General features: G+C 36.1%; 1 protein-coding gene and 1 long non-coding RNA gene across 2 annotated transcripts; one reads left to right on the plus strand and one right to left on the minus strand.

The window, feature by feature from the left end:
* Positions 1 to 2,347: 2,347 nt before the first annotated feature.
* On the minus strand, positions 2,348 to 4,615 carry LOC103849346 (expansin-A6). The gene is made up of 3 exons (XM_009126123.3): positions 4,210 to 4,615; positions 3,635 to 3,953; positions 2,348 to 2,821 (listed from the first exon to the last, which is right to left on the minus strand). The coding sequence occupies exons 1-3, from the start codon at positions 4,361 to 4,363 to the stop codon at positions 2,512 to 2,514; spliced, it is 783 nt and encodes a 260-aa protein (XP_009124371.2). The 5' UTR covers positions 4,364 to 4,615; the 3' UTR covers positions 2,348 to 2,511.
* Positions 4,250 to 5,197, plus strand: LOC103849345. Its single transcript, XR_629410.2, has 2 exons — positions 4,250 to 4,479; positions 4,564 to 5,197. It is a non-coding gene; the product is annotated as an uncharacterized LOC103849345 (long non-coding RNA).
* The last annotated feature ends 11,601 nt before the right edge of the window (positions 5,198 to 16,798 follow it).

Below are 16,798 nucleotides of genomic sequence, written 5' to 3' on the forward strand. Positions count from 1 at the left end.
CTGTTACCAACATGTATTAATTTATAGGTAGATAAGATTGCGACCATCTCCAATGGTTTACATTATTTTTCCTCTAAAATAAAATAACTTTATAATATAATTAGATATTGCTTTAATGGTATTCTATTTTAGAGTGAAAAATAAAGCGATGAACAAAAAAAAAAATCTATATATAGAGTAAAAAATAGATTTACACTATTATAGAGTAGAAAATATAGTACAATTAGAATATTTTTACTATAAATTCTATTTTAGAGGAGAAAATAGAGTGGGATTGGAAATATTTTTAAATATTTATTATTTTGTTCAGTATGTTGTCACAATAGGGTTGACAAAGTGTTTTTTCAGCCGTTATAATTTATATTTTACTCATTTATTTACTCTGTGCGTATTTCGATAGTTAGATAAAATGATAGAACTAACAAAATTTAGAAATTATTTGGTGATAAAAATTTGTAATTTTTAGTCAGAATTTAGAAATTGTTTACTACCAGAAATGTATCCTCTATTTGTGATATTATTTTTAGAAAAATAAAAGAACAATTATTTTCTAGCTTACATAAGTTAGAGAAATGATATTGCAGTATTGTAGATAGCTACTATTTTCTATTATTTTAACTTGATTATATTTTATGTTTGAATAAATTGAAACAATGTTTCAAATTACATATGTAATACACTAATATAACACACTATTTCTTTTTGAGCAAACACTAATACAACACAAATAAGATGCATTATTTTGGAAAAATATAAAACTGCACTGATGTGACTGATGGAGTGTAATTTTCTTACTATAGATTCTGAATGGTGACTGCAGTTTGAGCGGTGCAGAACAAGCGGTTCAACTGCGGTGCGGTTCTAATAGTTCTAAAAATGTATAGATATATAGTATATGTAAAGTTTTTTGTTATTGTTAACTGTTAGACGGGGCCGATGATCACCATTAGAAGCCTAAAAGAACGTAGAATATTATAAATATTTGTTATTGATCTCACTTTTGCACGCTTTTAAAGACATTTTAAAACCTAAGTTCAGATTTTCTTGATAGCATTTTCTTTTTGATCAAAGCTTGATAGCATTTATTTTCCAACAGTTAATGGAAGAAATTTATAGATAGGGAACAAAAAGAACCCACCACCCATGTGCGAACCTCATCTTTCTTTCTCCTCGTTAAGAACCCAATGGACCTTCTTCCTCCTTGATGTGACTCTTTTCTACTTCTTTTTTATCTATACACATTTCAATTAGAACGATGATGTGGAAACATGAAAATGGATTCGATCATTTATCAAATGTATATTATGCAATTTTATATTCGATGGTATAGGTTCAGCTGAGGGAATAAGGCAGCATTAATACTTTTCGTAATGATCTGATTGCTTGTGTACAAAATTTCACTATCATCTATTTCGTTTTAGCCCTTCAAAGTTAATCCAACAAAATCCCAGGATTCTCATTCACTTTTTATATTCTTAGATAACTCAAATATTTATGACCAATCAATTAATTCTTTACTTTTATTTCAAGTACAGTCACCAACAATGAGATTAAAGTAATAAGCGTTTACGAATTGAATAATGGGTAACCCATCAATCATGTGAAATCTTTTTAGTGAATTTGCTAGACTAATGTAAAACGATCTTTTTGCATAAATAATGTAGACACAAAACTGTAAAAAAGTTTATGTTTCTTGCATGTAATTTTATAAACAAATCGATACCATATATCATCTATTCTCTTTTTTTTTTTTGCAAACAAAATAATATCTTATAGTTTAGCGCATCTACTCAAATTATTTTCATTCAATACTGAAGCAAATCGAGTTGGTCTAAACTCAAGTTGATCTTAGAGTGATCAAAAGAACCGAGAGAAGAAAGATAATGGCTCGACCAGTGTCTGCAGCTACCATTGCTTCGGCTGGTCAGATGAGATAGAAGCGAGCATATGAAATGTTCATGAATGCTTGAACCTGCATTCCCTCTGTAAATTTACTCTATTCAGTACTAAAAAATTCCTTTGTAACCTGTTCTTGGGACTTACTAATATAGTAAAAGTACATTCTCTTAAAAAAATAACATAACGCGCCCAATGTTCATGTTACAATATAGGGGTCTACAAGAAGCATTACAAACCGCTATTACTGCTTCTTTACTGTAATCGGTCCTAACAGAAGAACACCTATCACTGCTTGTGCTCCTTCTACTTTCAACAAACTTCTAATTTTGCCCGAAAAGAAAACATTAAACATTTAAACCCCACACGCTAAAGCACTATGAACCATATTAGCCACTGTGGCACTTTTCACACACCCCAACGAAGACAGCAACAAAAAGAAAACCCATGAGAGATAGAAATTAGGAATTTATAGTGGTCTGGAAACATGAAAATAATACTATATTATATATAATAATTTCTCAATTACTAGTTGCCTTCGGCTTGGAAATTTTGATAATAGTAACAATACATAGAAAATACTAATATATGGGGATATTGGTAGATGATTCGCCTCTAGACTCTGAAGTTCTTTCCCATGAAAGTCTGTCCAAACTGCCAATGAGCGGGAGCGATGTTCCATGACGTGGAACTTCTACGGTCGCTGCCCGTGACTCTAAAAGAAAGTGCTTGGCCAACTAAAACAGAGTTTGATTGCCAGTTTTGCCCCCAGTTTCGGCTCATGGTCATCCACGAAGTTCTTGTTCCTTTCACGCTTAGCCGCACTATGTTTCCGACACCGGCAACGTTTGTTACCAGAACCAAGTTGAAGTAGCGGAAACCGTTGATCGTGAACCTCATTCCTCCTATCTTCCGACATGGCACTCTGTAGTAATTAAAAGAAAAGGGTACTTTCGTCATTCAGGGTTCTCTATACAATGAAGTTAGAAAACGCGTGTTGACTATAGAAATACACATTCCATTATTGTTACCCCATTACTTTTATTATTTACGTAATAGTACTGATAGCTGTGTAGCAAGAGATTGTTGGAGGGACAGTTTCGTCCTTTTGTACAAAATAAGATCTTTGTAAGATTTGGTAAAATTGCCGCGTACGAAACCCGACATAAATGCTACACCCACTCGCGCCAAGAATCAAAGAACAAGACTCTTCAACCATGGTATTTCTATAATGTTACGTTTCGTACCCCGAACTTTAATTAGTAAAAGATTAACCTAATATAGAAAGAAAGATTTATAAAACTCCCTAAAACTCATACTTACAGAAAATTTAAGTTTAGGATCAGCCAAAATAACCCTACTCTCCAAATTCTCAACGCACTTAACTAATTATTGAATTCCCATAAAATGTTATGTTTCATACCCCAAAGTTATTATTGTGCTCCATTAACCCTAGTTGTTCAGAAATTTTAGTCGTGACTACTAACTGGAGTTACTGGACCCATATATTTATTAGATGTTGTTTAATGCTCCAAACTATTAATTCTGCGGATGCAAACCCAATCGGTCAGAATCCAGACATAAAACTTCTCAATCGCACCCCTAAATTTAAACAATATTAGGTTTCAGCCCCACACCCCCATAATCTTAAAGTTACCAAAAGTGACACTCAGCTACCCTGTTGAGCTTAATCTGATGAGTTCAACTCAAATAAACACTTTAAATTGATTTTTCTTACCGGCGAAAAGAGACAGGGACAATTCCAGCGCGATACTCGGCGATCTTGAGGAACATAGGCATAGCGAGATCGAAGTGAGGCCTAGGAGGGTTGCACCATCCGCCATTGTCACTGGGCTGAGCAAAGTTCGGCGGGCAAAAGTTGGTCGCGGTGACGAAGATGGAAGGGCTACCTGAGTGACACCACTTAGGATCACTCGCGCACTTGAGCTCGAAACAAGCGCCGCAACTGTAGCCGTTGTTGAACAGAGCCGTGCTTAAAGCCGCTGTGTTCACACCGTAGCCTTGGCTGTACAAGTTACCGTACCCACACGCACCTCCTGTTTCATATAAAACAGAGTAAAAGGTAAGAATATACAATATCCCAAGATTTTAACATTTATGAAAAGGTTAATTAGGCAATGTGGTAAGTTCTGTTAGCATAGATGAGAAGTTGAGAACTAAAGATGGGAACTTTAAATTAAAGTTGAAACCTTTGTGTGTAAAAGTTAACATTCTCAAGATTTCAACAATGTTAAAAATGTTATATTTTGTGATTTTGGTGGAAGAGAAGAGATATAAATATATATAACATACCCATGGTGCCAGAGGCATCAGAGCCACCATAGAAAGTAGCATGAGCAGTTTCCCAACCACCTCCATTGTAAACTCCTGGGATTCTTCCTTCAGTAATTGTTGTGAAATCCGCAAGAATTGTGAGAATACATAAAACCAAACCCAGCATTTTCATTTTTGATAGGGGGAGAAAGATTAAGCAAATATAGAGAGAGACTCTGTCAGATGGAGGCAAGAGGAAGAAGAAGAGACTCTTTGGAGTGTTCTCATGTGTGTGGGAAGAGAATGGAGGTGTATATATAAATTACATTACGCATTAATAAATATTTTATTTTACTTGACTCGTAAAATATTCTCTTATCTTTATCGTTACAGGCTTACAGCAGGAGTTTTAACATGATTTGGATTCATGATAAAGTAAGAAAAAAAGATAATACGATTTAAAGAAGATTTTGTATGGTCTCATGTACAAAAGTCATGTCTACAATACAAATCCATTACTACAATATGTTTGGTCCTTGCTCTTCCTTCTGTGTGTGCATCAGAAAATATGTCGATTGCAAATGTCAAACGCGGGTAACAGCGCGTTCTTTATAACCACCCAATCATAATTGGTTACGTACAGATAAAGGCGATGTTGCTCCACTCAGGTTTGATAAGATATGCTCACCCTCTGCTCAAGCGCGTTTGGACGACCACTCTCTTGTTGCTATCAATAGTTTCGCCCTACAAAGTTGCTAAATCTTCACTCGCTCTGGACCTATGATAAATATTGATATGTGTGTCACTGTATGTAATGTGGATCTTTGGTAACTAGTGATATGCGTATGGAATGTACTGAGTTTAACAAATTCTTGTATTAGCTTAGTTAGTTTTTCTTTAAACAATTAGAGTTTATAGTCATTTCTAAACACTGGGCTAAAAGAAATTATATGTTTTGTTTTGCATTACCTAATAATTTGAAACATTTTCTAGTTATAATGATGATGATGATGGTTGTATTACGTAATTATGAGATATGTTTTATGATGTTCACGGGTTTTCATATGAAACACAATTTTTTTTTTGTCTACACGATACACTAAATAGGTACTATGAAAATTTCCATATACTTTCACTTAAGAATTAAAATTCATACATCATCATAATTAAGGTGTTACAGTATCTTAAATCTTAAATTAAAACCAAAGAAAACAATTATCGTTTTAGTATCACACCTAATACCTTTCTTAAGAATATTTTTCCCTTTGTTGCAAGACACATAATTGGTCCGTAGGTAACGGACCTGAGCAAATAAAAGGTATTTTTATGTTACTTGGAGGCTAAAGAAAACTCAATTATCTAAAGTTCCTTAATTCACTTTTTGCTTTGAAAGAAGGGTTTGTTGTTAGTTCAGATTTTTATTATAATAATCTAGGAAATTCGATATGAACGTTTAAGTAGTTCAATATTATATTTTATCTGCGGTCTTGAATTACTTATAAAATCTGGTTCCATCCTGGATTCACAAATGTTGATTTCCTTAGATCCGGTTCACTTAGTGTTTATTTCCAAACCCAGTCTGGATACAAAAAGCTAACCTGCATGGATGTCTAAACCAACAAATAGTTGTAAGAACCCTTGTTTTAAAAAGCAAAGAGTTGTAAATCGAACGTGAAGTTGCAAATGCTTAGGCTCTAATGGATAATCTTATAGTACACAAAATCGAAAAGAACAACCAGTGGTGGAGCTAGCTTAAGCTGAGGATGGTCATATGACCCATATGGATTTTTATCAAAAGAAAAATTTCGAAACAAAACTGAACCCTAGTGAAAGGTTGAGCTGGCTCCGCCACCGAGAACAACAACAAAAAATAGCACAAAGACAAAATCGAAAAGAACCATTTACTACTTTCTCAAATATGTGTTATCACACTTAAAATTTTTCTAGTGCTTTATAAAAGACTTGAAGTCTTTATGTTTTAATCTAGTGTTGAAAATTCCATAAAAATACTCCAACTAAATTTTGTTAAGCTTTTTAATACCCAATTTTTTTTGTTACCCACTTTTATACTTCAACTAATTATTTTTCTTATTTTAATATACAAATTTTTAAAACTGTGCTCATTTTAATACCTAAACTTTATTTATTTTGATCAAAAATATTAATAAGTTTCAAATAAAATTCAAAAATCTCTAAATTCACAAAACAATCTTAAAAATTCTAATTTTATTTCAAGTCTTAGAATAAAATTAACTAAATTGTCGATAATCTTAAACTGTGTAATAAAAGTTTAAGTTTTAAATATCAAATTTAATTTATTTTTGGAAATAGAAACCAAATTTATTTTTGTACCTTCAAAATTAAGTTTTTCTAAACTTAATTTTTTTCCCATAATTTAGTTACTTTCTTTCCAATAACTTAAAATAAAAAGTGGGAATTTTAAAGTTTTTTTTAGAGTTTAGAGATTTTTTAAATTTCGTTTTAACTTTTAATATTTTTGATTAAAATAAATAAAGTTTGGGTATTAGAATGAGCACAATTCTAAAAGTTTGTATATTAAAATGAACAAAATAATTAGTTGAAGTATCAAATTGGGTAGCGAAAAAATTTGAGTATTAGTAAATTTTACAAAATCTAGTTGGTGTATCTTTGTGAAATTTTCCCTTTCCTATATTTTCTTTAAAAGCATCTTTCAGTCACCTACTTTGTATATTTTTCAGATAATACAGTTTTAAGTTGTCACATGGTATAGGTACAATGAATTTTTTTACAAAATCTAGTTGGTATGTGCATATTAGGCATATTTAGTTATTCGGTTGGGTTTGGTTAAGAATTTTAAAATTTTCAGTTTTAGAAATAAATCTTATTTTTTTTTTTTTTTTACGACAAAAGGCTAAGAAACTAAGAAGATTCCTGATCCGAGAGCCACCTCGGAGGAACTGAGTCAACATAAACCATAGCAGATGGCGAAGTTCTAGCACCTCGTGCCAGCTTGTCCGCCAGAGTATTTTGCGCCCTTGGTATATGCTGGATAGTAAAGTTGAGAAAGAATTCCTTACATCGCAGAAACTCCTCCATGTGTGTAGTGAACGCCGGCCATTCTGTCGGTGTAGACACCATCTTCACCAATTGAGAACAGTCTGTTGCAAACACCACCTCTGAGATTTGTAGGGTCTTCATGCACTCCATCGCCCATATCAACGCTTCACATTCAGCATGTAAAGGTGATAGACTCCTGCGAATAGACATTGCACCCATCATAGTATCATTTGATCCATCTTTTCTGTAGACCCATCCCTGCCCTGTATAAAGATCATGTTCCTTCCATGCTCCATCTATATAACACTTGTTAACTCCATGTGGAAAATGGGTCTCTGCAATATGTAGAGATTCACGGTTTATAGGTTCCTTTGTCTGGGCTTCAGCCCACAAAACACCTTCTATTTTCGCCATTCGAAGAATATCAAAAGGGGTTTTTATCTGATTCTTAAAAACTTTAGCGTTTCTATTCTTCCAAATATACCACAATATCCATGGAAAATAATTCAAATCTGGTTCCTTAGGTAACCGCCAGAAAAGATAGTCCATATTTGTGAAAAGTGACGGGGTGGGAAAGACACCTGGGCATGAAGGAATATTAGATAAAGCCCACGTTTGTAGTGCTAATGGACACTCAAACAGAACATGATTAATAGATTCTTCCTCTGCACCACATATTTGACATTTCACATCACATTTTATCCCTCGTGAATGAAGATTCTTGGTTACCGGTAGACTACCCGAAAGTATCTGCCAAACAAAATGTTTCAGCTTTGATGAACATTGAAGCTTCCAAGAGTGAGCCAACAGTGGCTTAATATCTGGTCCCAAAACTCTATCATGAGATCCCATATCCGGAAATAATTTATCCGTACGATAACCTGATTTAACTGTATATCGACCATGGTCCGTAAAATGCCATCCATATGAATCTGGTTTTGGGTTACGACTAATAGCTAAACTCCGTATAATATCCACATCGTCCTGGTGAATATATACTTTGAGCAAATCCAGATTCCAAGAGAGATCGACTGGATTAATTAAATCCTCCACCTTAAGTAATGGATTCAAATATTGATTCGAACATTTTGGTATTGCTGACCTCGGGCGAGGAGCAGGGATCCAAGGATCATTCCAGACTGAAATGCTTGAACCAGTTCCCACTCTTTTGATTAGCCCTTTATTAACCAGAGATCTAGCTGATGTAATACTTCTCCACCCATATGAGGGAGAATATGATCTGATTGGATCCAAAGGATCAGATTTTCTATAGTATCTTCCTTTAAAAACTCTTGCAAAAAGAGAATCAGGTTTATCGATTAACCTCCATAGTTGTTTTGCTAATAATGCCGTATTAAAATTTTGAATATCTCTAAAACCAATACCACCGTCCGGTTTATCTTTGCACATTTTATCCCATGCAAACCAATGCATACCTTTTTTATTACCACTACCACCCCACCAAAAATGAGCAACCGTGCTGGTAATTTTTTTCGTAACCGTTTTTGGTAACCGAAAGCAGGACATAACATGAGTTGGCATAGGGGATGCTACTGCTTTAATTAAAACTTCCTTTCCTCCTTTCGTAATGAATCGAATAGTCCAATTATTAACCTTATTATTGACCCTTTCATTAAGATAACCAAATACTTGTGTTTTAGAGCCACCAAGACTTTCGGGAATCCCCAAGTATGTTCCCATACCACCAATTGTAGTAATGCCCAAAACCTGTTGCACCTCTAAACGTGCTACATCCGGTACCTTATGACCAAACTGAATGGAAGACTTCTGAAAGTTAATTTGTTGCCCCGATGCTCTCTCATAGTCTTTCAAAATCTGTATGATAGTCTCACATTCTTGCCTATTAGCTTTGCAAAAAAAGAGACTATCATCCGCAAATAATAAGTGTGTGATTGTCGGACTACCACGCGCGATTTTTAACCCCGTCAATAATTTATTTTCTTCCTTTTTCCGTATATTTGCTATTAATGCCTCAGTACACAAAATAAACAAATAAGGTGATAACGGATCACCTTGACGAAGTCCTCGGTTTGGTATAATATGTCCTTTTGGTTGACCATTAATCACAATTTTATATTTTACCGACGTAATACAAGACATTATCCGAGATACCCACCTTTGTGCGAAACCCAACTTTAATAGCATCGCCTCAATAAAAGGCCATTCAAGCCTATCATATGCTTTGCTCATATCTGTTTTTATAGCCAAAAATTTCTCCTTACATGAATTATTCGTTCTTAATCCATGAAACATCTCCTGAGCAATTAATATATTATCGGAGATCAGTCTCCCAGAAACAAAAGCGGATTGTGTTTCTGATACCAATTGTGGTAGTAGCCTCTTCAGCCGTTGGCAAAGCACCTTCGAAATAATCTTATAACCCACATTACATAAACTAATTGGCCTCAATTCCGTCATTCTACTTGGTCGCACTGTCTTTGGGATGAGGCAAATATTGGTCATATTCATCCTCTCCTCCAAATATCCAGTCCTAAAAAATTCGTTAACCATATTTGTGATATCTGATCTAATAATCGACCAGGATTGTTGGAAAAATAAAGCTGTCATTCCATCCGGTCCTGGAGCTTTTTCAGGATGCATCATGAATAAAGCTGATTTCACTTCCTCCTCTGATGCCCAAGAGGTCAAAGACCTGTTTTGATCCTCTGTAATCAAAGTAGGCACCTCACTTAGAAAATCTTCATAGCCCGAAGGTGATGTCGTTGTGAACAAGTCATTAACGTAATCTATCGCAACACCTTCTACCTCAGATTCTGATGTTACCCAATTACCACCACTATTGTGCAAACCCACAATTTTATTTTGTATTCGTCTCTGCTTAGTTAGGGCGTGATAGAATTTTGTATTTCTATCCCCTTTTGCATGCCAAGTCGTTCGACTTTTTTGTTCCCAGTATAATTCTTCATCCCTATAAGCTTCTTTTAACTTCCTAGAAACTTCTAGCACCTCCTCATATGTCTTGGTATTATCACACTGAATGTCCTCCAAAGCCTTCTGAAGAGAATTAATCTTTTCCTTCCCATATGGTGGATTATTTTTCCTCCAAACCGAAATTTCATGTCTACAGTTGATAATTCTATCTACCACTCCCGAATTATGACTTGGCCTTCCTGTAGACCAACCTCTCGAAATGGAATCCATAAGACCATCCATACCAATCCATCTCTTATCAAACCGAAATTGCCTTCTCGTTCTTACTTGTTTCTCATCTAAATTCGTCACAATAGGCCTATGATCCGAGCCTACCATTCCCAAATACTCGACAAATGCGGACGGGAATAGGGTGTGCCATTCCACGTTCCCTAAAGCCCGATCTAATCTACATTTTACCGTTTGTTTGTTCCTCGTCCCACTCCATGACATAGTATTTCCCACAGCAGGAAATTCCAAAAAACCACAATTGTCAATCATATTATTAAAATCGACAAAAGTGGACGTGTGTCGTAACACCCCCCCTTCCTTCTCATGATTACCTCTTATTTCATTTAGATCCCCAATAATAAACCATGGGTCCACTCTATTTATCCCAATTCGAGTAAGACGTTCCCAAACGTGGTCTCGAAGACCCTGAACGGGGTCCCCATATACAAAAGAAATAAAAATTGTTTTTCCTTTATATGTGGTTTCAATATCTATTATTCTATTACTTGAATAAATAATAGACACCGGTGAATCGTGATCATAATAAAGAGCCAGTCCTCCACTTCTCCCAATAGGATCCACCGTATGTAGGTGTTTATACCCAAAATGAAATTGAAAATTCTGAACAAAATCAAACTGTTGTTTTGTTTCTGATAAGAAAAGAAACGCCGGTTTATGTTTATGCCATATATCCCTCAGATAACTAATTGTATAATTGCTCCCCATTCCTCTACAATTCCAACTCAATATTTTCATATCCAAGTCCTTATATTATTTTTTAATAAATTTTTAAAAACCTTACTCACGATAACTGTATCCATTACAAGAAATCGTGTCCATGTACGATGATCTTTCATAACTAAATCCCACGTACATCCCCCTTTTTCCTTTTGTGTAATCATTTGATGAATTTTGTGTTTAAAAAACAAGAAAATAAAGCCTTTGTAGATCCATAATACACGTCCCTTCCAAACCAATTAATTAAAGGATAAGTCATACAACCAGTTTCATCAGCCACTTGCTTTATTAACAATTGTGATCCACGAAAATCTAAATCCAAAACTCCAGCTCCACCAGTCTCCCAGTCCCTCAAAAACAAAGAATTGATAAACTCACCGAAACCATTAAAAGAATAGAACTTATATTCATGAAAATAAAAACCTGTCCAAAAGATTAACACATTATCATCAATAAGCAAAAGATTTGTATCATCGCCTTGACTTATACAACTGAACCAGAGAGATAAACTAATCTCAACACTGAAGCTCCTATTTACTTCAACCCGATACTTACTACCTGCATGTTCGTGACGTCCGCAACACAGCCAGTAACGGTCCCCAGCATGACAACGTGACCAAATCATATACATTTTCCAACTGGAAAACCAAACATTAAAGCCACTCTTCCAACTTCTTTCCTTACACAACTTTGCATACAAATTGTACCGCTTTGAGCCCAAGTCACAAGCCACAACCTGACTGTCCATTCCTGTAATAGCATCCAACAAACTTATAACTGGACTAGACCAGTAACCATTCCAGAACAGCATCCACATCGTTAACCATTTCCACAAACCATAAAAACAACTATACGAACACCTATAGACCAGTTCCAAGCTACTCCGATACCCTATTGACCTCATAACCACAGTAAAAATACATACTTCCAAATGAAACCTTATACTCCAACATAGACGAAGAAAATTAAAACGGGAACCAACTCCTTTATTCCAACTCCCTGACTTTATCAGAGACAACTTAAACCAAGAGAACAAAATATAATAAACCAGAAACTTCATATCAAAAGCCCTACACTTATTCATAACTTAATTGAAAAAAAACCAAGGAAATTAATCCTGGTCTGGTTTCGGCTTAATCAAAGCCTTCCTGGTGGGGACTTGACCCTTGTCTCCCGCCTTACTGCCTTGTTTTGCCATTGCCTTCTTCCGTGGAGACACGAGACTCTGAACCAATCTTTTCTTCGCGTTTCCTCCCATGGCAGCAGCAGTGATCTTCCCATTCTTCTTCTTTGGGACCTGATGCTCTTTCTCTCCTACTAAGTCTTCACTTTCAGCAACCGGAGAAGCTTCCACAACATCCATGGAGTTTAAATCACCAGACGCCTCTCGCTCAGAACTCACATCGTCCACACCATCCTCCATCATCTCATACTCCAAATGCCCATCTTCCTCATCCAGGCCTGCTACCATCTCCGACGACACCACCTCTTCCTTGTTTCCCATCTCCAGCACCTGCATTCCTTCCTGCTCCGCATTTGAACACTCCACAAAATTATTTCCCTCCATACCTTCCGTCTCTGCCGTAGCCACCTCCTTAGAGAATCCCGACTTCTCCATAACTTCTTCCCTCCTCTGAACCGTTTCTACAGGATCCCCACCTGATGTTACAGCAAGTCCCTCCTCATGACCTTCGCTCTCAAACAGTAAAGCTTTACGGGCCTTAGACTCTGAAACCTCCCCCTTTGCCCCACTCTTGAAAGCCTCAAGCATTAATTTTTGTTGAGTATCCAGATGGCCTCCCACCTCCTGGTTCCTCAACCCATTGATACCACTCGTTGCCATAACATAGCTATCATTCAGCTCGTGAGGTGGAAGATATCCAGCCTGTCTAACATACCTCGCCGTTGGTCTCCCATTTTCTCTATACCTTCTCCCTGGCCCCGATTTGGCTACCCCCCCTTGTCTTCCTCCCTCATAAGCAATGCCTTTCCCTTTCACATCCTGCTTTCCCGCCCCCTGCTGGTTTTGCCTCCTACTCTCTCCACCAGAAGTGTTCTCCGTATGTTGAGACTCCACTGCCCCCTTATAGCTTAACGCTTTCCCTCCTTGATCCGGCTTGTCAGATGGACCAACATCACCATCCTCCGTTGCGTCTTTCGTGGTAGGACACCTTGATTGGTCGTGTCTCAAGCTCGAGCACGTCCTGCAGAAGCCATGAAGACGATCGTAGCGCAACGCAATCACTGTCTCCTCCCCACTATGAAACTCCACAGTGATAGAAAATACCAGCGGCTTAAACGCATCCAAAATCACCCGAATCTTCCCATCATTAATATCAATCGCATCATCTCCACGAACCTCCCCCAACGCATCACCAATACTCTTGAAAGTCGGTTCCGCCCAAAAGTGTAAAGGAACTCCAATAGCCCTCACCCAAAAAGTAATCTTCGAAGGATAATTATCCTCCACCACAGGTTCCCATCTCACCACAGACAACATCCAGTTATCAAAATGAAAAGGCCCCTTCTTAAGCACTTCAATGATATCCTCCTCTTCCTGAAAATCAAACTGGAATCTTCCAAGACCCAAGTCTGCGCCCACCACCCTCTCTTCAACATTCCAGATTCGTGGGAGATGATACAGCAATCCATTCATCTCCTGCTTCGGCGGATTCATGCACCGGCCAATCAGAGTCTTTGAATACCCCGTAATAAGCGTGGAGTTGTCAAACTTCGGGATCGAAATCTTCAAACCCCCACTTGGCGCCTGCTTCTTCTGGCCCCCAGACTTCACAAGCCATTGTCCTTGAGACATGATTCTCCTCACACAACCAGAGAAAAAACAAGAGTATAAAGATATATAAGTCAAGAGTGAACAGAGAATATGACTTAACAAAAGCTCGTAAGGTGTTCTATATATACACAACCAGCAAGCAATATTTCTATCAATCATAAACTGTAAATGCCCCAAAATATCATTTGCAATCCATTTTGATATCAAAAAATCAATCTTCAGCCAAATTGAGCATCTATTAAAACCGAAGAGATCCACCGAAATTATTTTGTATCCATAATCCACCCTAACACTCAATCGAAAAGATTGATCAGTAACTTTGGAAATTCCACCAAATCCATAGAAATCACGATCTTCTAAGATACTCCCAAATCTCCCTTTTACATACATCCACATCCCGTATTTCCTATTACCAAACTCATATGAGAAAGGAAAAATATTAATTCGCTGAAAGTCTACCCAAAAATAATTGTACAGAAACCACAAAATTACCATAACGACGAGATCCCCGAATTCCTTTTTTCCTGCCAGCAGATCCCAATAAGATAGAAGTTTTTCGCTAGCCAGCCTAAAATCATTCAAATTCCAAATTGGAATTTCCTTACGATCCCCATATCTCCAGATTATTTGAAAACCCCAAGATTCCCCCAGATTCAAATCGCCATATACCGTCGCATTGAGAATCAAACCGATCCCCCTCTCCTGATGATAACCCTTCCTCCGATCTTCCAAAATCAAAAGAAAAAATTGAAACTGACACAGATTCATCTTCTATTGGCAATCGCCATTTTTGTCGCCGTTTCTCTCGTTAAATGTTTTTTTTTATAAAAAAATTTATCTTATGACTTAGAAATAAATCTTATTTGTAATCAAATTATATTTAGTTCAGCTTGGTTCTAGTTTTCTATTTTTCATTTACAGATTTTAGAAAATATATCTCATTTGAAATTAATTTATATTTTCCTTTAGTTGTTAAACAAAAAAGAAAAAAAAATTATACTTCGATTAAAAATTATAGACTTACATATTTTCTAGATGTATTTTAAAACATTAATTTGAATATATTTTGGTCAATTCAGTTTAATCCCGTTCAAAATCAAATCATTTTAGATTTAAAAGAACGGGTTCGTGAATTTTGCCTCGTGAATTTTGCCTAGTCTTACTCGCCATATAGAAAGTAGAATTGAAATATTGATATAAATAGATTACCTAAAAATATGCAAACAATGTCACAATATTATCATCGTACAAAGATAAGCAAATCCATTTTTGATGAATTTAGCCTCGAGCAGAAGTGTTTTGGTGTTTTGAAATGCATGATTAAAGGCTAGTATTTGATGATGAGTGATGACTAACAGCCAACAGGGGGACCACCACAAGGAATCCTATCAAGTGTACTTGTCCGACGTAGAATCCGTGGGACCCATTTGATTGCCGTAATCATCGGAGCATGTAAACCGGCGAACTGAAAAGTTAAAAGTGGCTGTTAATCACTAATAAGCTCACACCTAAAGACAAACTAATGTTTCATAGTTTAATGTTTCTTGAAATGCGAAGACAAATTGATAAAAGATAAATTCTCGAGCCGCATGCGCCAAACATTAATACCAATATCTATGTTTCGTGGTCGTGGCTCTTTTATTTTATGTGAGACTAAAAGCAAAATGGTTTTTTCATCCAAAAATGCTTGCTGAAGATGTTGTGGTCCTTGTGGAGCCGACTGTAGTCTTAGTAACAGTACGATCGTATAAAAAAAATGGAGTGTGTTATAAAAAAACAGGTCAAATGGTTGTACCAATACGACATTAGACGTTCATAGAATTATGATGATTATCTCTACTAAACGTTAGAGCTAGTTAAGAGTTTCTAGAGTTAAATGGTTCTATATTGTAGTGGGTGAGAACCCATATTGTTTAATAGGAACGTGTATTGCATAATGTAAGTAGTGAGCTCGTGAGGAGGCCCATGCCAATCTTAAAGACTTCTAACTTCCACATGTGATCAACTCCACAACCCTTAAATCTCACGTATTGCGAATTTATAAAGGTTGTAACGTGGAATAATTTCTGTGTAGCCGCGTGTCCAACAGAGAAGATTAGGTTTAAGAATCCAATGCGGTAGTCCCACTCTATGCAGCTGCATTTCTCCATATGATTATTATACCCAATCATATTTGACACTAACATTGCTTCAACCAAATCATTCCCTACTCAAATGCTAGGGAATGTTATATAATTAACCCGAATCCAGCTAAACCATACTATATATAATGCTCATGTATACCAAGAATGAGAAGAACATAGTTTTCGTTTAACATAATTTGAACGTAATTAGGTCGATAAGATTGAATATCGTAACCATATTTGTGATTTGGGTTTGGCTAGTGGATCTGTGGATCCATATGAGCTTTATCTTAAGCAAAATTACAGCATGTGAGTTAGGCAGAAACTTATTAATTTCAACACAATGTGATATTAGTGGTCTATTACTAAGCAACCAGTTTGGAGCGTGCGGTGGCCTGTTTTCCTTCCTTTTTATGATTATGAATCCTAAACGTTCAGTGTTCAAAAAAAAAAAAAAGAATCCTAAACGTTTAGTCCAACCTACATTAACATCTCAATATCTCGCGCCGAAAGCTAAGTATATGATTTTAAGAAGATGAATTATGTGCACAACAAACTGATTGGTGTGTAAGAAAAATGATTAAATGGAAATTATTACCCAATGCACATTTCCGACTATTAAGAAAGACCCAGAAAACGACTTTTTTTTTTTTTGAACACAAAGACCCAGAAAACGACTATATAGTATAAATGGTCACAAGTTCTGTGGGCTGCAAAAGCCGATTTGAACAGTATTATATTTTAATGTAGC

This window comes from Brassica rapa, chromosome A07 (genome assembly GCF_000309985.2).
Source record: "Brassica rapa cultivar Chiifu-401-42 chromosome A07, CAAS_Brap_v3.01, whole genome shotgun sequence".
Lineage (NCBI taxonomy): Eukaryota > Viridiplantae > Streptophyta > Magnoliopsida > Brassicales > Brassicaceae > Brassica > Brassica rapa.

What these genes read in the sequence shown, in the direction of transcription:
- LOC103849346 (XM_009126123.3), bottom strand. Translation starts at nt 4,363, where the DNA reads ATGAAAATGCTGGGTTTGGTTTTATGTATTCTCACAATTCTTGCGGAT. An exon ending in TGATGCCTCTGGCACCATGG is followed by an intron (nt 3,954 to 4,209) that starts GTATGTTATATA and finishes TATATGAAACAG; the next exon opens with GAGGTGCGTGTGGGTACGGT. An exon ending in GTCCCTGTCTCTTTTCGCCG is followed by an intron (nt 2,822 to 3,634) that starts GTAAGAAAAATC and finishes TAATTACTACAG; the next exon opens with AGTGCCATGTCGGAAGATAG.